Source organism: Choloepus didactylus, chromosome Y (assembly GCF_015220235.1).
Source record: "Choloepus didactylus isolate mChoDid1 chromosome Y, mChoDid1.pri, whole genome shotgun sequence".
NCBI lineage: Eukaryota > Metazoa > Chordata > Mammalia > Pilosa > Megalonychidae > Choloepus > Choloepus didactylus.
In genome coordinates, this window is record NC_051335.1 from 54,849,652 (window position 1) to 54,875,961 (window position 26,310).

At 41.3% G+C, this 26,310-nt stretch overlaps 1 protein-coding gene across 1 annotated transcript; it reads left to right on the plus strand.

Moving 5' to 3' along the window:
- Positions 1–11,343: 11,343 nt before the first annotated feature.
- Positions 11,344–26,128, plus strand: TMEM185A (transmembrane protein 185A; the record flags this gene model as incomplete). The annotated part of the gene is made up of 6 exons (XM_037822902.1): positions 11,344–11,525; positions 13,774–13,981; positions 18,472–18,555; positions 24,262–24,438; positions 24,775–24,898; positions 25,794–26,128. Coding segments are annotated over 6 exons (1,020 nt in total), but the record flags the coding sequence as incomplete, so codon positions are not given.
- Between the last annotated feature and the right edge of the window lie 182 nt (positions 26,129–26,310).

The following is a 26,310-nucleotide window of genomic DNA, read 5'->3' on the forward strand; positions in this document are numbered from 1 at the left end:
TTTAGTTTCCACGTATTTTGAGAATTTTCCATTATCTTTCTATTACTGATTTCTGGTTTCATTCCATTGTGTTTATAGGTTTACTTTTTTTTTTAATCTTCATTTTATTGAGATATATTCACATACCACGCAGTCATACAAAACAAATCGTACTTTCAATTGTTTACAGTACCATTACATAGTTGTACATTCATCACCTAAATCAACCCCTGACACCTTCATTAGCACACACACAAAAATAACAAGAATAATAATTAGAGTGAAAAAGAGCAATTGAAGTAAAAAAGAACACTGGGTACCTTTGTCTGTTTGTTTCCTTCCCCTATTTTTCTGCTCATCCATCCATAAACTAGACAAAGTGGAGTGTGATCCTTATGGCTTTCCCAATCCCATTGTCACCCCTCATAAGCTACATTTTTATACAACTGTCTTTGAGATTCATGGGTTCTGGGTTGTAGTTTGATAGTTTCAGGTATCCACCACCAGCTACCCCAATTCTTTGGAACCTAAAAAGGGTTGTCTAAAGTGTGCGTAAGAGTGCCCACCAGAGTGACCTCTCGGCTCCTTTTGGAATCTCTCTGCCACTGAAGCTTATTTCATTTCCTTTCACATCCCCCTTTTGGTCAAGAAGATGTTCTCTGTCCCACGATGCCACGTCTACATTCCTCCCCAGGAGTCGTATTCCACGTTGCCAGGGAGATTCACTCCCCTGGGTGTCTGATCCCACGTAGAGGGGAGGGCAGTGATTTCACCTTTCAAGTTGGCTTAGCCAGAGAGAGAGGGCCACATCTGAGCAACAAAGAGGCATTCAGGGGGAGGCTCTTAGGCACAACCATAGGGAGGCCTAGCCTCTTCTTTGCAGCAACCGTCTTCCCAAGGGTAAAACTTATGGTAGAGGGCTCAACCCATCAAACCACCAGTCCCCTATGTCTGTGGTCATGTTAGCAACCATGGAGGTGGGGTAGGCCAATACCCCTGCATTCTCCACAGGCTCCTCAAGGGGGCACTACATCTTTTTTTTTCCTTGTTTTTTTTTTTTAATTAACTTTCCCTTCTTTTTTTAAATCAACTGTATGAAAAAAAAGTTAAAAAGAAAACAAACATACAATAAAAGAACATTTCAAAGAGACCATAACAAGGGAGTAAGAAAAAGACAACTAACCTAAGATAACTGCTTAACTTCCAACATGTTCCTACTTTACCCCAAGAAAGTTACCTAATACAGCAACATTTCTGTGAACTTGTTCCTACTATATCCATCAGAAATTAACAGACCATAGTCATTCCTGGGAATCCCCAGAACGTTAAATAGCTTATCTGTTCTTCTTGGATTATTGTTCCCCCTTCCTTAATTGCTCTCTACTGCTAGTTCCCCTACATTCTACATTATAAACCATGTGTTTTACATTTTTCAAAGTTCACATTAGTGGTAGCATGTAACATTTCTCTTTTTGTGCCTGGCTTATTTTGCTCAGCATTATGTGTTCAAGGTTCATCCATGTTGTCATATGTTTCACGAGATCGTTCCTTCTTACTGCCGCGTAGTATTCCATTGTGTGTATATACCACGTTTTATTTATCCACTCATCTGTTGAAGGACATTTGGGTAGCTTCCATCTCTTGGCAATTGTGAATAATGCTGCTATGAACATTGGCTTGCAGATATCTGTTCGTGTCACTGCTTTCCGACCTTCCGGGTATATACCGAGAAGTGCAATCGCTGCATCGAATGGTAACTCTATATCTGGTTTTCTAAGGAACTGCCAGACTGACTTCCAGAGTGGCTGAACCATTATACAGTCCCACCAACAATGAATAAGAGTTCCAATTTCTCCACATCCCCTCCAGCATTTGTAGTTTCCTGTTTGTTTAATGGCAGCCATTCTAACCGGTGTTAGATGGTATCTCATTGTGGTCTTAATTTGCATCTCTCTAATAGCTAGTGAAGCTGAACATTTTTTCATGTGTTTCTTGGCCATTTGTATTTCCTCTTCAGAGAACAGTCTTTTCATATCTTTTGCCCATTTTATAATTGGGCTGTCTGTACTATTGTCATTGAGTTGTAGGATTTCTTTATATATGCAAGATACCACTCTTTTGTCAGATACATGGTTTCCAAAAATTTTTTCCCATTGAGTTGGCTGCCTCTTTACCTTTTTGAGAAATTCCTTTGAGGTGCAGAAACTTTTAAGCTTGAGGAGTTCCCATTTATCTATTTTCTCTTTTGTTGCTTGTGCTTTGGGTGTAAAGTCTAGGAAGTGGCCACCTAATGCAAGGTCTTGAAGATGTTTTCCTACATTATCTTCTAGGAGTTTTACAGTACTTTCTTTTACATTGAGATCTTTGGTCCATTTTGAGTTAATTTTTGTGTAGGGGGTGAGGTAGGGGTCCTCTTTCATTCTTTTGGATATGGATATCCAACTCTCCCAGCCCCATTTGTTGAAAAGACCATTATAGCTCAGTTCAGTGATGTTGGGGGACTTATCAAAGATCAGTCGGCCATAGATCTGAGGGTCTATCTCTGAATTCTCAATTCGATTCCATTGATCTATATGTCTATCTTTGTGCCAGTACCATGCTGTTTTGGCAACTGTGGCTTTATAATAAGCTTCAAAGTCAGGGAGTGTAAGTCCTCCCACTTCGTTTTTCTTTTTTAGAGTGTCTTTAGCAATTCGAGCCATCTTCCCTTTCCAAATAAATTTGATAACTAGCTTTTCCAAGTCTGCAAAGTAGGTTGTTGGAATTTTGATTGGGATTGCATTGAATCTGTAGATGAGTTTGGGTAGAATTGACATCTTAATGACATTTAGCCTTCCTATCCATGAACATGGACTATTTTTCCATCTTTTAAGGTCCCCTTCTATTTCTTTTAGTAGAGTTATGTAGTTTTCTTTGTATAGGTCTTTTACATCTTTGGTTAAGTTTATTCCTAGGTACTTGATTTTTTTAGTTGCTATTGAAAATGGTATCTTTTTCTTGAGTGTCTCTTCAGTTTGTTCATTTCTAGCATATAGAAACATTACTGACTTATGTGCATTAATCTTGTATCCCGCTACTTTGCTAAATTTGTTTATTAGCTCTAGTAGGTGTATCGTCGATTTCTCAGGGTTTTCTAGATATAACATCATATCATCTGCAAACAATGACAGTTTTACTTCTTCTTTTCCAATTTGGATGCCTTTTATTTCTTTGTCTTGCCGGATTGCCCTGGCTAGCACTTCCAGCACAATGTTGAATAACAGTGGTGACAGCGGGCATCCTTGTCTTGTGCCTGATCTTAGAGGGAAGGCTTTCAGTCTCTCACCATTGAGTACTATGCTGGCTGTGGGTTTTTCATATATGCTCTTTATCATGTTGAGGAAGTTTCCTTCAATTCCTACCTTTTGAAGTGTTTTTATCAAAAAGGGATGTTGGATTTTGTCACATGCTTTTTCAGCATCTATTGAGATGATCAATTGATTTTTCCCTTTTGAATTCTTAATGTGTTGTAATACATTGATTGATTTTCTTATGTTGAACCATCCTTGCATGCCTGGAATAAACCCCACTTGGTCATGGTGTATGATTTTTTTAATGTGTCTTTGGATTCAATTTGCAAGTATTTTGTTGAGGATTTTTGCATCTATATTCATTAGGGAGATTGGCCGGTAGTTTTCCTTTTTTGTAGCATGTTTGCCTGGGTTTGGTATTAGATTGATGTTAGCTTCATAAAATGAGTTAGGTAGTGTTCCATTTTCTTCAATGTTTGAAAGAGTTTGAGTAAGATTGGTGTCAGTTCTTTCTGGAAAGTTTGGTAGAATTCCCCTGTGAAGCCATCTGGCCCTGGGCATTTATTTGTGGGAAGATTTTTGATGACTGATTGGATCTCTTTGCTTGTGATGGGTTGCTTGAGGTCTTCTATTTCTTCTCTGGTCAGTCTAGGTTGTTCATATGTTTCCAGGAAATTGTCCATTTCTTCTACATTATCCAGTTTGTTGCCATACAGTTGTTCATAATAGCCTCTTATAATTTCTTCAGGATCTGCAGTTATGTCACCTTTTTCATTCATTATTTTGTTTATATGGGTCTTCTCTCTTTTTGATTTTGTCAGTCTAGCTAGGGGCTTGTCAATCTTGTTGATCTTCTCAAAGAACCAGCTTTTGGTGATATTTATCCTCTCTATTGTTTTTTTGTTCTCTATGTTATTTATTTCTGCTTTAATCCTTGTTATTTCTTTTCTTCTACTTGGTTTAGGATTGGTTTGCTGTTCATTTTCTAGCTTCTTCAGTTGATCCATTAGTTCTTTGATTTTGGCTCTTTCTTCCTTTTTAATATATGCGTTTAGTGCTATAAATAGCCCCCTCAGCACTGCTTTTGCTGCATTCCATAGGTTTTGATATGTTGTGTTCTCATTTTCATTCATCTCTATATATTTAGCAATTTCTCTTGCTATTTCTTCTTTAACCCACTGATTGTTTAGGAGTCTGTTGTTTAACCTCCAGGTATTTGTGAATTTTCTAAGTCTCTGATGGTTATTGACTTCTAATTGTATTCCATTGTGGTCAGAGAATGTGCTTTGAATAATTTCAATCTTTTTAAATTTATTGAGGCTTGTTTTATGTCCAAGCATATGATGTCTTGTGGAGAAAGTTCCGTGAGCACTAGAAAAGTATGTGTATCCTGGTGATTTGGGATGTAATGTCCTGTATATGTCTGTTAAATCTAATTCATTTATCAGATTGTTTAGGTTTTCAATTTCCTTATTGGTCTTCTGTCTGGTTGATCTATCTATAGGAGAGAGTGATGTGTTGAAGTCTCCCACAATTATTGTGGAAACATCAATTGCTTCCTTTAGTTTTGCCAGTGTTTCTCTCATGTATTTTGTGGCACCTTGATTGGGTGCATAGACATTGATGATTGTTATTTCTTCTTGCTGAATTGCCCCTTTTATTAGTATGTAGTGGCCTTCTTTGTCTCTCAAAACATCCCTGCATTTGAAGTCTATTCGATCTGAGATTAATATTGCTACACCTGCTTTCTTTTGGCTGTAGCTTGCATGAAATATTTTTTCCATCCTTTCACTTTCAGTTTCTTTGTGTCCCTGTGTCTAAGATGAGTCTCTTGTATGCAACATATTGATGGTTCATTTTTTTTGATCCATTCTGCGAATCTATATCTTTTAATTGGGGAGTTTAATCCATTTACATTCAATGTTATAACCGTGAAGGCATTTCTTGAATCAGCCATCTTATCCTTTGGTTTATGTTTGTCATATTTTTCCCCTCTGTCTATTAATATCCTTTATTGTACCCATACTGAATCTCTTTAGTACTGAACCTTTCTCCAAGTCTCTCTGTCCTGTCTTTGTTTCTCTGTCTGTAGGGCTTCCTTTAGTATCTCCAGTACGGCAGGTGTCTTGTTAGCAAATTCTCTCAGCATTTGTTTGTCTGTGAAAAATTTAAGCTCTCCCTCAAATTTGAAGGAGAGCTTTGCTGGATAAAGTATTTTTGGCTGGAAATTTTTCTCACTTAGAATTTTAAATATATTGTGCCACTGCCTTCTCGCCTCCATGGTGGCTGCTGAGTAGTCAGTACTTAGTCTTATGCTGTTTCCTTTGTATGTGGTGAATTGCTTTTCTCTTGCTGCTTTCAGAACTTGCTCCTTCTCTTCTGTGTTTGACAGTGTGATCAGTATATGTCTCGGAGTGTGTTTATTTGGATTTATTCTATTTGGAGTTTGCTGAGCATTTATGATTTGTGCATTTATGGTGTTTAGAAGATTTGGGAAGTTTTCCCCAACAATTTCTTTGAATACTCTTCCTAGACCTTTACCCTTTTCTTCCCCTTCTGGGACACCAATGAGTCTTATATTCGGACGTTTCATATTATCTATCATATCCCTGAGGTCCATTTTTATTTTTTCAATTTTTTTCCCCATTCTTTCTTTTATGCTTTCATTTTCCATTCTGTCATCTTCCAGGTCACTGATTCGTTGTTCAACTTCCTCTAGTCTTGTACTATGAGTGTCCAGAATCTTTTTAATTTGGTCAACAGTTTCTTTAATTTCCATAAGATCATCCATTTTTTTATTTAGTCTTGCAATGTCTTCTTTACGCTCTTCTAGGGTGTTCCTGATTTCCTTTGTATCCTGTACTATGGTCTCATTGTTCATCTTTAGTTCTTTGAGTAGCTGCTCTAGGTGCTGTGTCTCTTCTGGTCTTTTGATTTGGGTGCTTGGGCTTGGGTTATCCATATCGTCTGGTTTTTTCATATGCTTTATAATTTTCTGTTGTTTTTGGTCTCGTGGCATTTGCTGAATTTGATAGGGTTCTTTTAGAATTTGTAGACCAATTGAAGTCCTTATCTCTAATTTATCAGATCTACAGCTTTGTGGAGTACACTTTCTCTAACTAACCAGCAGGTGGCGTCCACGAGCCACCTGTTCTCCACAAGCCAGTTCTCCCCTGCTTAGCCTTTTTGGTGAGTGGGGGAGTGAGTCTTGTGGGGTCCAATTGGTGTACCAAGCTTGTGTGTGTAGTTGGTGTTGCCCTCCCTGTATATGGGGCGTGTTTCTGGGCAGTCAGGGAGGGGGTGTGGCCCTAACCATCAAATCTCCCTGATGATCCTAGAGTTTTAAGGCTGCTGCAATAGTCTAATCCTTCAGTTCAGTCCTGCCACAGTTTGTCTCTGCCACTGACCCACAAGTCCTTGGTATTGGCGTATGGCTCCTGAGACTTGCAAGTGGGCCCCTCTTCCAGGCCGTGCACCCCGGGTCCTCTGTTGAGGGATGACTGTGCTATGTCATAGGTGAGTGCCGTCCCCCCAGGGCAGTTCTGGGCTGCTGGGCTGTGTAGGGAGGCTCCCAGTCTACTGAAATGATGGCTGAATGGGGCGTTGTTAATTCACACTGCTCCACCTTCCCAACTCTGGGACAATCAGCTGAGGTTGCAGGGAAGGCTAATGTCCATGCCCAGTTTTGTGGTGTATGCCTGTTATTTGAAGCACTTCCATCACACTGGGTTGTCTGGGGCAGCTCTGGGCTATGGGGCTGGCGATGGGCAGGAGTGTTTCCTGTCCACCAGGATGATGGCTGTGAGCGGACACCCCCGTTTTCTTGGGAAGTTGTGGTGTTTAGTGAATTTTCTCAGCCACTGGATTATTGCCTTTTGTCTCAGAGCTCTCTTAGTTCTGCTCTTGACTTGACGTGCCCAAATTGCAAGTCTTTGAAGCTTTCTGTATTGGGCTTCTTAGAGTAATTGTTTTAGAAAAAGAAAAAAGGATTAAAAAAAAAAAAAGGCCTTTCTCAGAGATCTAATGGGTTATTGAAATGCTAAGGGGCAAAGCAACCAGGGCCATTAAGGAAAGGTCCACAGGGCAGAGAGATCAGCTTTTCTTCGGGATTTGCATATGCGCCTCAGGGCCTGAGGTCGGGCCTGAGCTCTGCCCTTCCCCCTTCTGTGTTCACCAGAACTCCAAAAATCCTCCGCTTTTATTTTGGAGTTTTTCGTGTTGTTTTTTTCTATGCCTGTCTCCTCTCTGCTGGGCTGGCTGCTCTCAGATTCTCTGGTGTCTGGTCTCTGTCTATCTATGGTTGGAGTTTGGATCAGCAGAATGAGTTTCCGATAAGAGCTGCCACTGCAGTTCTCCCTTCTCCTTCCTGGAGCTGACAGCCCCTCCTCCCACGGGACTGAGCCTGGCAGGGAGGGGCGTGGGTCCCCTGGCCACAAAAACTTACAGATTTCGCTGATCTCAGCAGTTCCAGCTTTTCATGGGTGTTGTATGAAGTATGCCCAAAGTCAGATTGCTCTGTGGTGTCCAGTCCATGCAGTTCCTGGCTTTCTACCTACTTTCCTGGAGGAGTAACTAAAACATACAGCTCACCAGTCCGCCATCTTGCCCCGCCTCCCTATAGGTTTACTTTTATGACTGCAATCCTTTTAAATGTTGAACCTTGTTTTTTAGCCAGAATACAGTCTATCTTGGTAGATGTTCCATGTGAACTTGAAAAGAATTTGTATTCTGCTGTTATTGGGAGAAATGTTTTATCAATATCAATTAGCTAAAGCGGGTTGACAGTATAGTTAGTCTTGTATGTCCTTAATTTTGTCTATGTGTTCCATCAATTATTGAGAGAGGAATGTTAATTTCCAACTGTAATTGTGGATCTTTCTATTTCTCCTTTTGGTTTGATTAATATTTTTAATATGTAGAAAATTATGAAATGCCCCTGTTTGTCCCTGGTAATATTCCATGTTCTTAAATACACTGTCTTATATTGTGATAGGTAGAATGACCTCCCAAAGATATCCACACCCTAAACCCTAGAACCTGTGAATATGTTATGTCACATGGCAAAACGGTCTTTGCAGATGTAATTAAGGTTGCAGTATTAGTTTTCCATTACCACCATGACAAATTACCACAAACTTAAATGTGGCTTAAAACTATGTAGAGTTTCTAGCTCATGGTTCTGCAGATAAGAAATCCAGGTACATCATGGCTTGGTTGGATCTTCTGCTTAAAATCTCACAGAGTCACAATAAAAATGCTAGAAGGGCAGTATTCCTTTCTGGAGGATCTGGGAATTAATATCCTTCCAAGTTCATTCAGGTGGTTGTAAGAATTCAGTTCTTTGCTGTTGCAGAGCTGCAGTCCACGTTTCCTGACTGCCCGCATTCCTGCTCATGGCTCCCTTCCTGTGTCTTCAAAACCAGCAATGACAGGTTGAGTCCTTCTCATGTTTGGAATCTCTCTACTTTCTGTTCTGCCTCATCTCTTCTCTGCCTTCCTCTTCTGCTTTTAAGGCTCATGTGGTTACATTGGGTCCATCTGCATAACATATTTTAGGGTCTGCTGCTCAGTAACCTTAATTCCACTTGCCAATTCCCTTAACAGCAATAGCAAGATTAGTGTCTGACTGAAAAACTAGGAGACAAGAATCTTGCAGAATATCTTTAGAATTCTGCCCACCACAGTAATGGACCTTAAGATAGGGATGGTATCCTGGATTGTCCTGTTGTGCCAGTCTAATCATGTGAGCCCTTAAAAGTAAAGAACTTGCTCTGGCTGAGAGCAGGAGCAGTATGGCAGGAGAAGTCAGAGAGATTCTAAGTGTGAGAAGGATTCAATATGCTGTTGCTGGCTTTGAGGTGTAGGGTTGTACGTGAGAGGACTGGAAAGACTCCTCTAGGATCTAAGGGTGGCCTTCAGCTGACAGCCAGCAAGGAAATGAGAACTTGGTCATGCAACCACAAAAACTGGATTCTTCCAACAACCTGAATCAGCTTGGCAGCAGATTCTTCCCTGCACTTCCTGATAAGAGCCCAGCCAGCTGACATCTTGATTTTGACCTTGTGAGACTCGAAGTAGAGAAATCAACCGAGCCCACCTAGACTTCTGACCTATAGAACTGTGAGATAATAACTATGTGTTGGTTTAAGTTGCTAAGTTTGTGCTAATTTGTTACAGCAGCAACAGAAGACAAAAACAGATATTGATATAGTCACTCCCCCTTTCTTTTGATTGGTGTTTGCTTAGCATAACTTTTTCCATCATTTTTAATCTATCTGTGACTTTATAGATAAAGTGGGTTTCTTATAGACAGCATATAGTTGTCTTACATTTTTTTATCCAATCTGACAACCTCTATCTTTTAATTGGTATTTAGACCATTTGCATTTAATGTAATTATCCATAGGTTTGACTTAAGCTAAGTTCTCACTATTTGTTTTCTCTCTGTCCTGTTTTTGTTGCATTTTCCCTATTTTCTTGTTTTCTTTTTTGATTGTATATTTTGTATGATGTTATTCTAACTCCGCTATTGGTTTAGTCATTTCTGAGTCTTTTTCTATTCATTGATTTTTCTCCTGTTAATGTGTTACAGTTTCCTGCTTTGTTGCATGCTTGGTGATTTTTTTTTTTTTTTTTTTTTTTAGATGCAGGACATTTTGAATTTTACATCGTCAGGTGCTGGATTTTGTTGTGTTCCTTTAAAGAGTGCTAGACTTTGTTTCAGCATGTAGTTGAGTTACTTGTAATCAGTTGCATCCTCTTGAGGCTTGCTTTTAAGCTTTTGTTAGGGCATGTTCAGAGTAGTCTTCCATGTAGGGCTAATTTTGCCCTACTACTAAGGCAATACCACTGAGGACTCTTTGAGTATTGTGTATTGTGAGGTTTTTCTCCTCTGTCTGGTGGGAACATGAACCATTATCAGTCTTGTGTGAGCTCCAGCAGCTTTTCAGCTTACTGCTTTGCAGTAGTTCCTTTCTCTGTCCTCGGGTGGCTTCCTCTCACATGTACACAAAGCAGTATTTAGCCCAAGAGTCCAGGGCATCACTCTGCCAATCTCCAGGGTACTCTCTCTGCATTTCCCTAGTGTTAGTGCTCTGTGATACAGCTTCTGACTGCTTTGTCCTTGCTTTCCTCCTATCTCTGTGGGCCAGAAGATCTCAACAAGACTGCCTTGGTCTGTTTGGACTCCCTCTCCTTGTGCTGCAGCCTGGAAACTGCCTCTAAGCAGTAAGCTGGGGCGACAGTAGGGCTTACCTCCTTTGTTGTCCCTCTTCCTGGCACCACAGCCCATCGCTATTTGTTGTCCAATGTCCGGAAACTGTTGTTTTATATATTATGCTCAGTTTTTTGTTTAAGGTGGGATTATAAATCCAGTTCCTGTTATTAGCGTAAGGCTGGAAGAAGAAAGAAGTCTTTGACAATGGAATGTCTAATTAATATATTAAGGATATCCCCTTCAGGAATTCCCTTTTATGTGACATATGAGAATGTGAATGTGTGTGTGTATGTGCATGTGTGTGTATATAGTTCATTCAGTCATGGAAGTATAATCAATGTACTAAAATGTCACTGTAGGTGAACATGACGAATGTTCAAAATGAAATAATTAGTCAGTGACAGACCTTGACCATATCCTGAACATGTCAGCCTTGTCCCTTTTCCCTGTGTTGGTCTGGTTAGTCCCTTCGGCTTGGAATGCTTCCTCATGTCACTGCCTTTCCTGTCTGGCAGCTCCCTGTGTATCCTCCCAGAACCAGTGCCAGGGTCACCACTGCTTGGCTTCTCAATGCCCCCACTACAGAATCCCAATTTCTTCTCGTGGCTTTCTGTTGCACTCTGCCCATGACACCAGTACAGCACTTGTCATGTGTCATGCTACATTATGTGTGTCTGTGTGTTCTCTCTCCCATCAAGAAGCCCTGAAAAGCCAGGAAACTTAGTTTAGTCTACCAGCACCATGTATCTATTACATAGAACTTCTCTTTTAATGTGCTGAAAAATATTGCCTCTATTACTCCCCATATCAGTCTCATGTGGTTGTAAAAAAGGACTTCTTTAATTATTTTGCTTTTCTTCTAGTAAATTCCTCATCTATGCCTGTCTGCTGCTGTTTTCTGTGCTGTTGGTCCTTCATCTGGATGGCATCATTCAGTGGAGTTACTGGGCTGTCTTTGCTCCAATATGGCTGTGGAAGTTAATGGTCATTGTTGGAGCCTCAGTTGGAACTGGCATCTGGGCCTGGAATCCCCAGTATCGGTAACACTGCTTTATAAAATCTTTTGGGTTCCATTCTGAGAGCGCTGTAACTTGGTTTTTGTTTCTGTTTTTTCACTTTTATTGATAAAGTGGGGACCATTTTCTTTTCTGTCTTTCTGGGGGGGGGGTGCATTTATAAGAATGATAGTACAGGCAAACTTAATTCTTAGTGTTTAAAAATTAGATGTCAGATGCATTTTCCTGCAGAAGCAGTGTTATTTTGGGTACTCAGTTTCCTAGCCAGTGCAGAAAAACCTATACAATCCAAAGTGTACCCAAAATATCAAAGTGTTATACCATGCTAGGCTTAGAGGTGTAAAACTTTCATGTTTTTAGGAGAATGTATTCGTAGTTCTAGCCTTGCTCATCAGGGCTGTGGCCTTCTCCAGTTCAGTCCTGGAACTGGGGCTTGCTCTGTCCCAGTCTCCTAGTCCTGGTGTTTCAGGACTGTTAGTGGTGTGGGGGAGGTAGCTTGGCCAGGCACAGTGAGTCCCTGAGACAGAGGCTGGGACATGAGGAAAGATGAGGGCTGAGAAGGATAGCAGAGCCTTTGGGGGCAGGGGAGAGGGATAACAATTACCCTTTCTAACACTACCCCTTTCTTCTTGGATGTCTCGGCTGGTCCAAATTCCTGGGAGTTGGCTCACTCCAGTCTGCAGCGTGCTGCTGCTGGGACCTGGGAGAGCCAGTGTAAAAGCTTTTCATTCCTCAATTTCTTTCCTTTCTCCTTCACACTGGCTGGAACTACAGAAAGGAGAAAAGGGGAGTTTGAGCCTGGGGTGTGGGCAGGGGTCTATACTAACCCTGCTCTGGGAAGACAGGGGAGTGCAGGAACTCCCAGTGGGCGGGTGGGAAGAGAAGAGGGGGATATAAGCAGCTGCCTGGGGTAGCTGCTCCTGGGAGAGACGTGTAGAAGGCAGGGCCACCTCAACTGGTTTAATTCTCGGTTTTTAACTTTAAAAACAAGTTAAGAGTTAGATCACATAAACTACGTATCACATATAAATTAACAATTTCTTTAGATGTCTTCTGCTTAGCTACTACTTCTGATTTACTTTTCATGTCACGAAGAGGGTAGAATGCAGTCTGGGCTGGACAGGCCATGCACTTTCATGTCAGTTTTACTCATCTCTGCTTTATAAGGCAGAGCTATTTTAAAGTTCTTAGATGTTTTCTTAAGATTGCCTGTGTAGAGGCAAGTCTTTTCTTTTTTATGAGATATTTGCAGATAACTGTTTGAAACTCAAATAATGACAAGTTAAATAACTCAATATTTTCAGTTCCCCTAAGTGGCATTTAGAAACTATTTGAACTTTGCTTTGTTGGTGTGATTTAAGATTTTTAGAGCAAGGGAAGGAATTCCATGTGTGTGGCTGAATGTGCTGATCATGCAGATGAGGTAGCTCTGGTGTCAACACCGACCTCATTTGCTTTGTGTCCTAAGCACAGGTATATTGATCCCCAACAAGACATATCATAATCGTTGGTCTGTATTTCGAATGAACGTTGGAGACGTTTAAATGCCTTTTTAAGCATTTTCCTGATTAGTGGCCTTATTTTTCAATTACTAATCTTTTACATTCATACATGGTACTTAAAATTGCTAATTAAGCTGATTTTGTTTGAGATTATCTTTAACTATTTTGCTCTCTATCTTGCATCTACAGGTGTTAACTCATCCTAAAGGAATAGAAAGGAAAATAAAAGGCATTTATACTTTTCAGTTGCATTTAAAATATCACCTAACAATAGCTATTATATATTCTTGAAATTAGCCTACACTTGTTCATAAAGCTAGAATTATTTTTTAATAGTATTGCATGAAATGTAATTTGTATGCTTTTTAATTTGTTGAAACATGAGGATCCTGAGATTTAAGGATTGTTTGTCAGTTTTAAGCAGTACAAGCAATTGACTTGAATAGTCTTGGAAAAAGTGCTTGTATGCAGTCAGGAAAATAATAACTGGTTATTACTTGTGAAAATCCTTATACAGTTAAGAAATTGAAGTTCAGTTTGGTTGCAATATTCGTTTTCTGTCATGTTGCTTTTCTTTGATGTTCTAAAGATTGCCTATTAAATATTAGGTTTAAGTAAGATTTCTACCTGATTTTCCTTCACTTTTTGCCAAATTTACAAATAAAATTCATAGTGTCAACAGTTGACACTACTGTCAACTGTACTGCTTGCTTGTAATGGAGATTCTGAACTGAGGCTGTTGTTTTCTTCTTCTTTATGTCCCTTTTTAGAGCAGAAGGAGAAACATGTGTGGAGTTTAAAGCCATGCTAATTGCAGTGGGCATCCACTTGCTACTGTTGATGTTTGAAGTTCTCGTCTGTGACAGGATTGAGAGAGGAAGCCATTTCTGGCTTCTGGTCTTCATGCCACTGTTCTTTGTTTCTCCAGTATCAGTTGCAGCCTGTGTTTGGGGGTTTCGACATGACAGGTCATTAGAGGTGATATTTCATATATTTAAGAATGTTTTTTAAAAAGTAAAATATTTTGGTCAGTTATTTTGGTGTAAATTTCTTGCCATGTGTTAGGAAGAGATTTACCATCAACTCTAGATCATTCTATAGAAGGAAACAAGATGATGGAAATAATCATGTTTTTCTTTCTTAGCTTGGAGCATTGTCTTTTCACCCAGGCCAGCAGCCTTCTAACAGGTGCACATCATTCCCCATCCACCTTAGACTCATGATCTAGTACCTTAAGCACTCTGGTTAGCTTATCCTGGTGTGCCCCTCTGTTTATTTTGTCATTCAATAACTCTAGTTCTGGAGGAGAGGCCACCAGTGGGTATGGCTAGGAGGCAGGGAAGTAGCATGGAAGGAGAGTACCTCTGATGGCCCAGTTACCCCCTTCCCACAATTCCCTAAGCCTTCAGCAATCCAGCCACTCATCCTCAGCTCTGCTGCACACTAGCTGCTGAAGAAAGTCATGTGACCCATGGACGAGGCCACCACAGGTTTATGGTCTCCAGCTGCAGCCAGTCCAGGCCTCCTGAAGGGAGCCGTAGTGCCCACCTCTAAGCAGCAAAAATGGATTGGGTGGGGGGCTATGGGCAAAGACTTAACTCCATTTATGAATAAAGCACAGGTATACATGTCGTACATAAACAAAGATATAAAATATCCGTGGTATTAAAATGTAATAGGGGAGGGGTGATTGGGAAAATATGTCTAAAAAGGCTCTTTGGTGGGTGGGGGAGGGTGGCAGTTAGAAGAAAGGCCCCTCCTTGCCCCTCTGCGACATGTTGTCTGTCTGTCTCTTCCTGGTGCCCCCTCCATTTGCCGCTCCTAAAGACCCAGCCCTGTTGTGCTGCAGTTTCACTGCCTATCCTCCCTCCTGACGGAGGCCAGTCACACTCGGGTTTCAGATCTATCCTCTTCTGGTTCCTCAGACCATTTGCTTCTGAACTTATCTGTGCTCTCCCTTGTAACTTTGGTCTTTCTCATTGTAAAGAGAAAACAAAATGATAGTAGCAAAACCTTTTCAACCTTCCGGTTAGCTCTTGTGCTTTTTACTCCTGTTCACGAAAATGCTCCTTGAATCAGTACTCTGTTTCCTGTCTCCACTTCCTTCCCTTTCCTTCTTGTCTCAGCATGCTGCAGTCCAGCCTCTACTTCCTTTCTTCTCCAGAAACGGGCAGTGACCTCCCTGTGGTTAATTCCAGTGGACTTTTTTCAGGCCCCATGTTTTCTGACCATCAGCCATTCTGTAGCCTCTGGTATCGTTAGGCATTTCTTGAAGCATTTCTTTCCGTGGCTTCTGAGCCTCCCCTCATTCCTGTCCTTTGCCCTATCTGGCCACCTCTGTCTTAGGTTCCTTTGCTGAGTTCTTCCTTACAAGTCTTGGCCATTTTCCGATCTCACTGCACTTACTTTCTCTAAGTTCATGTCTGTAAACTCAGGTTTCTCCGCTGGCACCAGACTCCTTATCCAGCTTCACCAGAGTCTGCACTCCCTGTGTTGCTCAAAGGCACCATTTCCACCCAGTCATCCAAACCTTTCTACTTTTCCTCTGTTGCTTTGCATGTTTGTTTTGTTATTACTTGAACACATGAAGGAAAACCAAGCATTAGCATCATTTTCAAAGGTTTACATTAAAAAAAATCACTTGAGATCAGCAAGTTCTAGTTATTACCTACTTGGTTCAGTGTTTCTCAGTAGAGGAGGGGGATGTGTTACTGGTGTTTTGGGTAGAGAAAGTTTTGTTGACTAGGACTGTCTTGTGCATTGCAGGACAGTTAATCATTCTTGAACCCTGCTCACTAAACACTGGCAGTGACCCTCCTTCCCCCACCCCCCACAGGTATCTGTGCCATGCACAAGTGCCCCTGCATGTTTTCAACCCACCGCCACCCCCACCCAGCAAGCAAAGCAGCATTGCCCTGACTGAGAAGCACTGAAAGAGCTGCCTCAGTACTGCTGGGAAGGAAGTATAAGAAACCTGTAAAAATTTGGAACTCTGTTTCTTAGAAAGCAAAGTATACACAAGGGCCAGGACTGTTTTGGGCATGCAACTTGTATTTTCCTAATGCAAAGCTATGGAAAGTAACTCTTTTACATCTTCCCATAAAAAGAAACATTGTGCTGGGAGTTGCACTCCCTCTTGGTTCTTGTATTGTAGGAGGGGTATCTATGTTTGTAGGGGGTAATTGGGGATAGGCTCACACAGAGATGTGAGGCAGTAGGGGTCTGACAGCACTGGGTGGGTGGGCAAGGGGGTGCTATTTTTCAGGCTGAGGGAATAACCCAGGAAAAGGCATAGGGGCGTGAGGAAATCTGTCGTGCTGAGCACCATGCAGGTAGTTCAGATATGATGGGAGCATAAAGGGGAAAGGAGGAAATTGTGGGAGTTGGGGGGAAGAGTTGGTCTGCTTGAGGGCCAGAGCCACAGTTCCAGCATGCACGGAGCTGTGCCAGGGCACCCCGGTGAGCTCACAGGAGGAGTCTGGGGTCGTTCCCACTTCGGAGGGAAACAGTGATACCTGACATCTCCTGGGACACCGTGCAGACTAGTTTACGGTTTCAAAGTAGTTTACGGTTTCATTATTATATCACACCTCATTCCTTCCAGTAATGTCACATCTTTGTGAAATTTGGTTTTTAGCAAGGTTTTTAGTTATGCTAAAAAGCAAGTTCTGTGCAAAACTAGCATACATCTCATGAAGAATTAGTTGTGGTTATTTAAGAATAACACAAAATAATATTTTTCTTTTGATTTATGGGAATTATTTTTTCAAATGGCTATTTAGGACCTAAATACTTACTAAGTGTAGACCTAATTAATTCAATTGAACTGTTAGGTATTTCTTTTGGCCTAGGGGCTTATGAAAGAATTACTGAGTCACTAAGCACCCTGTGAACAAAAACTCTGAGAACTTCTGGGCCAAATCACAGGGCCATGCTAAAAGTTTAGATTTTCATTCTGCATGCAATGGAGAGCCATTGAACAATGGTAAGTAATGGGACCAGAAGGATGAGCAACTTAGAGGGCCTTTAGGAGCAGAGGGTCATCAAGACCTGAAACAGGGAGGCCAGTAAGGGGGCCATCGAAGTGGTGGTGAGAAGGGCCTGATTTCAGCAATTGTAATTGCGATAGAGAGCGGGCAGAGGGATTCAAGAGAAGTTTGGAAGGCAGAGTGGACAAAAATTTGGTGACTGGATATGAAAGTTCAGTAAAACGAGTGTAGGACACTTTCCAGGTTCGTGGTTTGGGTAATAAGACAGTTGTGGTACTTGACACTGAGATGGATGGATATAAAAATGGGAGGGAAGGGTTAACGGTACAAGGGGATAATGAACTCAATCTGGGACTAGATTCATTTGAGGTGCCTATAGGATAGCCAGCTAAGTGGCATGTAGACGGATTTGAGAACCAACCAATAGGAGGTAATGCAAGCCATTAGTGTAGATGAAATGTAATCTCCTCCACCCCCCAGGGAAGAGCAGGTGAGTGACAGTGTGTGTGTTTATGTAAATAACTCTAGTGGGAAGAAAAGAAGACTTGAGTTCAAAGCTCTGGGGAACATCACCCTTTAAGGAAAGGAAAAGAAGGAGCCAGCAACAGAGACCGGGAAGAACCTGTCAGAGCAGTAGGAAGACACCAAGACTGCATGGTGTGCCGTAGATGCCTAAGGAGGGTTATAAAAAAAGAAGTGGTCAACAAAATCGGATGCTACAGAAACGCCAGTAGGATGTGGACTGCAAAGTGTTCTGATGCCATGGTGGGCTTGATGAAAGCTGTTTCCATGTGGTCATGGGGGTGGAGGCTCCGAATGGGAGGTGGGGCAGTAGGGTCTTAAGTATCTGTGACCATCTCACAAAGCTTGGCTGTAACAGAGGAAAAGAGCTAGGGCTAGAGGGTGTACAGGATCAAGAGACGGGTGGTTTTATCTAGTTTAGGGGTTATATTTTTGGTTTTTAATGGGAAAGTTGACTTTAATTCTCTGCTGCTGGGAAGGATCAGTAGAATAGGCAGGGTTAAAGATGCAGTAAAGAATCTGTAATTGATGGCTTGATGTGACAGTTTCTGAGGAGTCAGAAAGGAAGGAGTATACTGGGATACAGGGCCAAGTCTAGGAGAAGAAGGAAGTACAAGGGTGGTTACAAATAGAGATGTTTGTTGGTAGGGGCAGGAGAGCCCTTCAGATTGGCTGTTTTTTTGGTGAACTAGGAAACGAGGTCATCGTCCTGGCAGTGCCTAGGCTTTGAGTGGCACAACGGGGAGGGCAGTCATCCAGCAGAGCAGAAAGGCAGGAGGACGGGGCGGTTTCCTCTTTGACACAGTACTGCTTCGTTCTTCTAGTGCCAAAAATCAGGAGTTTCCTGTGTAAAATAATAAAAGTTTTACTTTGTTATAATTTGCAAGGCCTTTTAGTGTATTAACCAAGTAATTTCAACTTTTACTTTGTTTAAGTAATTCTTCTCTTTATTTTCAGTTAGAAATCCTGTGCTCTGTCAACATTCTCCAGTTTATCTTCATCGCCTTAAGACTGGACAAGATCATCCACTGGCCGTGGCTTGTATGTAAATTTGTTATGTTTCTGCCTTTTAAAATCTTTAAATAAACTTTTCTCTCTTTTTTTGCTATAAATGTAACCCAAGTTCATTTTAGAAAACTTGAAAAAGGCAGGAAAGCATAGGTAATAAAATAATTGTCGATAATCTCTCTGCTGGGAAATATCTTGGGTCATGGTTTCTGGTTCCTTGTTTGGTGTTTATTGTTTTATAGTTGAGATCAGAGTATAATTCTGTATCCTGCTGTTTTGTTTTAATATAATTATTTTTCCATGTCAGTAAAGGGTCTCTATAAACATGAATTTTTAAGCTGTCATTGATACAAAATATTACTCAAATGCATTTACCAAACCATCCCATTATTTCTGAATATCAGGTTGTTGCCAGTGTTTTACAGTTATAAACCATGCTGCAATGTATATTTTTGTGCATAAAATTTTTTTCCACACCAGAAACAGAATTACAGGGTCAGCAGGTGGAAACTTTTTGAGGTTCTTCAGTACATGTACTGCATTGCCAGATTGCTTTGCAAAAAAAATTGTGCCAATTTGCACTCCTGCCAGTGATGGAGTGTAAGTCATGCTTCAGTCAATGGAAGTTAAAATTAGTTAAATTTCAGTTAAAATTGACTGGGAATGGTTACCAAGATGACAGCATAAGAGGCTCCAGGTTGCCATCCCCCCAGAAACTTTGAACAGCTAACAAAAACTGGCAGATCCATCTTCCTCAGAACTCTGGAAAACAGTTAAAGGGTTACGTAACCGGGTGAGTACCAAATCAAGAAAACACAGCTTTTAAAAACACATTACATTACCCTACCCACTATGTGAGCTATGACTCTTAGGGGAGTGAATCTCCCTAACGATGTGGGACACAAATCCCAGGAATGAGCCTGACCATGGCATCGAGGGATTGAGAATGCCCTCTTGACCAAAATGGGGAAAAGAAAGGTAACAAAATAAGGTTTCAGTGGCTAAGAGATTTTAAATAGAATCAAGAGGCTGTCCTGGAGGTTACTCTTATGCAAGCTTCAGCCAGATATTGCAAATTGCTACAGTATGCCAAACCGCAACCAACAGTCTTCCTGAAAACGCTAAAGAATACCCTGGGCACTATCTAAGACTCCATGAAAGTTTTACCTAACCAAGGATGAAAAGGACTTGTACCTGGAAAACTACAAAACCTTGCTAAAAGAAATCAAAGAAGACCTAAAAAAATGGAAGGACTTTCTGTGTCCATGGATTGGAAAACTAACCATTGTTAAGATGTCATTTCTATCCAAAATGATTTACAGATTCAATGCAATCCCAATCAAAATTCCAACAGCCTTCTTTGCAGAAATGGAAAAGCATATCATCAAATTTATATGGAAGCATAAGGGGCCTCAAAAAGCTAAAACCATCTTGAAAAAGAAGGATGAAGTTGGAGGACTCACACTTCTTGACTTTAAAACTTATTTCAGACCCACAGTAATCAAAACAGCATGGCACTTGCACAAGGACAGACATAAAGAGCAAGGGAATTGAATCGAGAGCTCAGAAATAAAGCCTCACTCGTTTGGCCAACTGATCTCTGATAAAGATGCCAAGTCCACTCAGTAGGGAAAGAATAGTCTCATCAACAAATGGTGCTGAAAGAACTGGATAGCCATGTGCAAAAGAAAGAAGGTGTACCACTACCTCATACTGTATACAAAAATTAACTCAAAATGCATCAAACAGTAAATATAAGAGCTAAAACTATAAAACTCCTAGAAGAAAACATAGGGAAACATCTTCAGGACCTTGTTTTAGGCAGTAGTTTCTTAGATTTTACACCAACACCATGAGCAACAAAAGGAAAAATAGATAGATGGGACTTCATCAAAATTAAAAGCTTTTGTGCATCAAAGGACTTCATCATGAAAGGAAAAAGAAAATCTACAGAACGGAAGAAAATATTTGGAAACCACTTATCCTATGAGGGTTTAATATCCAGAATATATAAAGAAATCCTACAACTCAACAATAAAAAGACAAACAACTCTATTAAAAATGGGGAAAAAACTTGAATAGACATTTCTCCATGGACGATTTACCAATGGCCAAAAAGCACAGGAAAAAATACTCAACATCATTAGCCATTTAGGGAAATGCAAATCAAAACCACAGTGAGATACTGTGATAGTAGGTTCATGTGTCAACTTGGCCAGGTGATGGTGTCCAGGTGTCCGGTCAAGCAAGCACTGGCCTAACCCTTACTGCAAGGACGTTTGTGGCTGGTTAATAGAGAACCCATGAATCTCGAAGACAATTGTATAAAAATGTAGCTTATGAGGGGTGACAATGAGATTGGGAAAGCAATAAGGACCACACTCCAGTTTGTCTAGTTTATGGATGGATGTGTAGAAAAGTAGGGGAAGGAAACAAACAGACAAAGGTACCCAGTGTTCTTTTTTACTTCAATTGCTCTTTTTCACTCTAATTATTATTCTTGTTATTTTTGTGTGTGTGCTAATGAAGGTGTCAGGGATTGATTTAGGTGATGAATGTACAACTATGTAATGGTACTGTAAACAATCGAAAGTACGATTTGTTTTGTATGACTGCGTGCTATGTGAATATATCTCAATAAAATGAAGATTAAAAAAAAAAAATAAAGACATTGGTGAAATCAAAAAAAAAAAAAAAACAGATTATTAAGAATAATGGAAGACAGCTATGTCTCCCCCAAAAATGAGGGACCAGAGGCTGGTTCTGAAAAGGGGCTTTTGCTCTTTTCCCATTTTTTCTCTCATTCTAAGCGGCCCATTAGAGAAAGCCTTAGGCATCCTCAATTCCCTGCTGACCCAGACAAGTGTGATGAATGTACAACTATGTAATGGTACTGTAAACAATCGAAAGTACAATTTGTTTTGTATGACTGCGTGGTATGTGAATATATCTCAATAAAATGAAGATTAAAAAAAACTGAAAAAAATCAGTCAAGTGGCTGCAGCTGTGACTGATTATATCAATAAAGGGCATGTCTTCTGAATGAGAGCATTCAGTCAGCTGGATTTAATCCAATTGGTTGAAGACTTTTAAGGGAGAAGAGAGAGAACTTTCATTTCTTCTTCAGCCAGCCAGCCTCTCCTGGGGAGTTCATCGAAGGCCTTCATTGGAGTTCCAGTTTGCTGCCTGCCTTATGAAATTTGGTCTCGTGCATCCCCACAGTTGTGTGAGGCACTTATATAAAGTCTTATATTTACAGATATCTCATGTTGGTTCTGTTTCCCTAGAGAACCCTAACTAATACAGATACCATTTCACTAGAAATAGTAGCCACTAGAATGGCTACTATTAAAAAAAAAAGGGAAATAAGTTTTGGAGAAGATGTGGAGAAATAGGAACACTCATTCATTGCTGGTGGTACAGCAATCCCATTTCTGGGTGTATACTCAAAAGAATTGAAAGCAGGGGCTTGAACAGATATTTATACACCAATGTTCATAGTAGCATTATTCACAATTGCCAAAAGGTGGAAGCAACCCAAGTGTCCATGAACAGATGAATGGAGAAACAAAATGTGGTCTATACAGTGGAATATTATTCAGCTGTAAAAAGGAAGGAAGTTCTGATGCATGCGACAACATGGATGAACCTTGAAGACATCATGTTGAGTGAAATAAGCCAGACACAAAAGGACAGATATTGTGTGATCTCACTGATATGAAATAGAATAAACAAACTCATAGAGTCAGAAACTAGAATACAGGTTACCAGGGGCTCAGGTGGGGTAGGGAATCAGGAGTTAGTGCTTAATTGATACAGAGGTGCTGATGGTAGCAAACAATTTGACTGAAATTACCACACTGAATTATGTATTTTAACATGGCTAAAAGGGGAAAATTTAGGTTGGATATATGTTACTAGAATAAAAACTTTAAAAAAAATAAGACTGCCACACATTGAACCTTGATGTCAACTGTGAACTATAGTTAATAGTATAATTGTAATATTGCTAATGGAAAGTGTTAATAATAATAGGGAAGATGGGGAGAGTTATATGGGACTTCTATTTTTTGCATGATTTCTCCATAAATCTACAACTTGGCTTATAAAAACATTGACTGTGAATAAATGTATGAATGGATATGTGGCAAACTACAACTTGGAGATGTGATTTTATCTGTTAAATGCACAGAAAGAAGGTTGAGAACAAAGGCAGAAGAGTTATGTTGCCTCTGGGAGGTAGGGTCATGCCAGTGGCTTTTTTTTCTTTCTTTCTTTTCTGAAATGACAAGTTGCCTTTTAAAAAGCAAAATAAAAAGTATGGTTTAAAAAAAGTATTAATTTGGAGGCAGGGAAGAAAATAAGTGAACATAAGTAGTCACCATAATTAGTAAAGATGGGGTTCATAACTTCTGCCCACAGTCTTTGATAAAACATTCATGATCAAAAATATCCTGTGTCTTCTGGGTGCTGTATCTGAAGAATGATAATTGGGTCCAAGAATGTTTCTGCATTGACATGGAGGCAACAAATCTGGATAAGACCCAAGTTTTAGTCTAAGGTACAATCAGGTAAAAAAGTGTAGGAATTTTGAATGTTTCCTGTAAATGAAGAGAGGAAGTTTTCAAGTCCTGATCTTGTGTGGGTCCTAGCACATGAAGCGAAGTGAGTCATCATGTTTTCCACAGTGATCAAGAGAGAGAGAGTGAGGTAGTTAAGGTCACTGACATTCCACTCAAGAATGGAACTCCAGTGAGACCAGAGTGACACTGTGATCACAGACTGCCATTCTCAAAAGGTTATGTGTGTGTGATTCCATTTATGTAACATTCTTGAAAAGACAAAAATATAGTGATAGAGAATGGATGAGTGGTTGCCAGGGGGTTTTAGGAATGGCGTTGGGGATGTGTCAGTAAAGTGCAGGAGGGAGTTTTCTGCTGTGTCAGAACTGTTTTGTATCCTGCCTGTGGCAGTGGTTACCCAAAGCTACACGTGTTAAAAGTCACTGTACACCAAAATCAAAGGTGGATTTTACTGTGCAATAATTTGTAAAAGGGACAACTGAGAAAGTAGGCTAAGGGGCAGTGCAGAAGGGAGAAAAGATCACACAGCAGAACCTGGCTGGATGACAGCCCCCAGGCTCATCCTGCAGGCTTGTGTAGGGGTGAAAGAAGGTCTTGACAAGGTCTTTCTGGAACTACAGCAGCCTACTCAGAACCCATATGGGCACGGTGGCACGGACAGGGGCAGCATTATGCATCCAGCCTCAGTCTGCCAAGTTAGCAGGGGGTCTGCAGAAGCCTGGGCAGCTGAAGTTTCCTGGGAACATGTTACCAAATACTGCCGAAGTACCTCTGGTGGGCTGCAGAAATGTTGCTGGTAGAGAGAGCACATCCGGGTGAGATGATCTCTGTGGTAGCAGTGCCTGTGGAGGGTGTGATGGCAGCAGTCAGCTGAGGCTGCTGGCGGTTCTGATGAAGCTTCGGGCATGTGGCCAAGTGCCAGGCATGTGTGCCTGAAGGGTGCCTGGATGACTAAGCCATTCCCGTGTGGCAGGCCCATAGCAAACAAACATACTATGTTTTCTTTCCTGTGCTGTGCCCATAGCCATCGCTGAGCCAGCCCTGTCCTTACTCAGTCTCGTGCTGTCTTAACTGGAGAGGCCCAGCACGGTATAGAGCATGCCTCCCATCAGGTGCCGGGGTGGCAGCTCTGAGGAGATCTTGCTTCTTCCCTCAGGTAGTGTGCATCCCCCTGTGGATTCTCATGTCCTTCCTGTGCCTGGTTGTCCTTTATTATATCGTGTGGTCCATCTTGTTCCTGTGCTCCATGGATGTGATTGCGGAGCAGCGAAGGACACACATAACGATGGCACTAAGCTGGATGACCATTGTTGTGCTTCTTCTTACCTTTGAGGTAAGTGTTCTGTGGGAGAACTCCCCCGACCCCAGCACACCCTTCCCACTGACAGCATCCTGAATGTGCAAGAGAACCAACACCAGGAGGACAAATACTGGCACTGGAAACTTTTCAAGTGGATGTACTTTTTCTTAGTACTGGAGGGGGATGTGGAAGCCCATCTTGTTCTTTCCTGCAGCAGTGGATGACTTTCTGTGCTTTCTTCTAGCACTCACTTTCCCTTTTATAAGACCAGACAAGGGAGGAGTTCTCTAATGCGGCTCAAGCTTCAGACTTGTCTGTCCACTTTCAGATGTTGCACCAACATGACCTTGACTTTTTCTCGTTCTTTAGATTCTGCTGGTTCACAGGCTGGATGGCCACAACACATTCTCTTGTATACCAATATTCATCCCACTTTGGCTTTCATTGATCACTCTCATGGCAACTACATTTGGACAGAAGGGAGGAAATCACTGTATGTACACAGCATTTCAGAAGCCCTTCAGAAGTGTGTATGTGTGCATGTGCGTGCATGTGCACATGTGTGTCTGCACTCTGTGAAAGGATGAGCCTGAAGGCCCCAATTCAGGGCTGACGAACATCTCAGACCTTCCAAAGGGAAAGATGTGCTTTCTAATGTCCCACACCATGGCTCTTCTAGCAGTGCACCACTGCTGTTTGTGGTATGACTAATCATGGGGCATAGCATCTCTGAGCCTCCGTTCCCTCCTCTGCAAAACGAGGATCTAGAAAACCTCCTTCCCAAGGCTGTGAGCTCCCTTGTATGTAATCCCAGAGCAGTGGATGGCAGGGGGAGGGACCCAGGTCCCCTTGCTGGTTGTATACCAAGAGAGCCACCGTTGAGCTGACTGACGATCCTGTAGTAAATAGAGAGGAAAAGTACACCTCGTGGAAGTAGCTTTGAGGTGGCCCCACAAGCTGACTATTCCTGCCTGGATCAACATATACCTGTTGTCCTGCCTAATCCCAGGGGATGACAGAATTCTTGTTCTTGGATGACATTCTTTAGTATGCATGAGTTTATTTGGACCAGGAAAGATTAGAGAATCGCAACGTAGTTCAGGTGTCCACAGGTATTTGTGACTCGCCAGAACAGTGATTCTCAAACTTGAGTGCCCATCAGAATTCCCTGGAAGGCCTGTTAAAGCAGACTGCTCAGCCCCATCCCACCCCACAGTTTCTGATTCAGGGGCTCAGGGCTCGGGTACACAGACCTTGTTCAGTCTTCATTTCGAAGATACTGGGATAAAGCTTTACCGTAGACGAATAAAAGCTCTTGTTCAGGAAAGAAAATTTATATGAAATTCAGTTGAATATAGTTTTTGAAAAAGCAAATTCTTATTTTTCAGGGTGGTTTGGTATTCTCAAAGATTTCTGTCAGTTTCTGCTTGAGATTTTCCCATTTTTAAGAGAATATGGAAACATCTCATATGATCTCCATCATGAAGATAATGAAGAAACCGAAGAAACTCCAGTTCCAGAGCCTCCTAAAATTGCTCCGATGTTTCAAAAGAATACCAGGGTAGTTATTACACAGAGCCCTGAAAAGTATGTCCTTCCAACTCCCAAATTAAATATCGAAATGCCAGATTAAGCTCCACTTCCCGGGACAGAATGTAAATGGAATTGGACCCACTTTCTTCTCTGCCCTCCTCTGCCTCTGTCCACCCAAAACTGGAACTGGAACTGGAGCTGGGTCTCCAGGGACTTCTGTCTCACGCCTGGTTTGCAGTCAATGCCTAGCAGTGACTCATTACTGTGTGTCCCAGAGGCGGGAGGTGACTGGAGCACAGGGGTGTGGTGTTGGGTGTGTGTCAGTCACGGATGCCAGGGAGAGTGGGTGAGAGGTGAAACCAATTTCCAGCT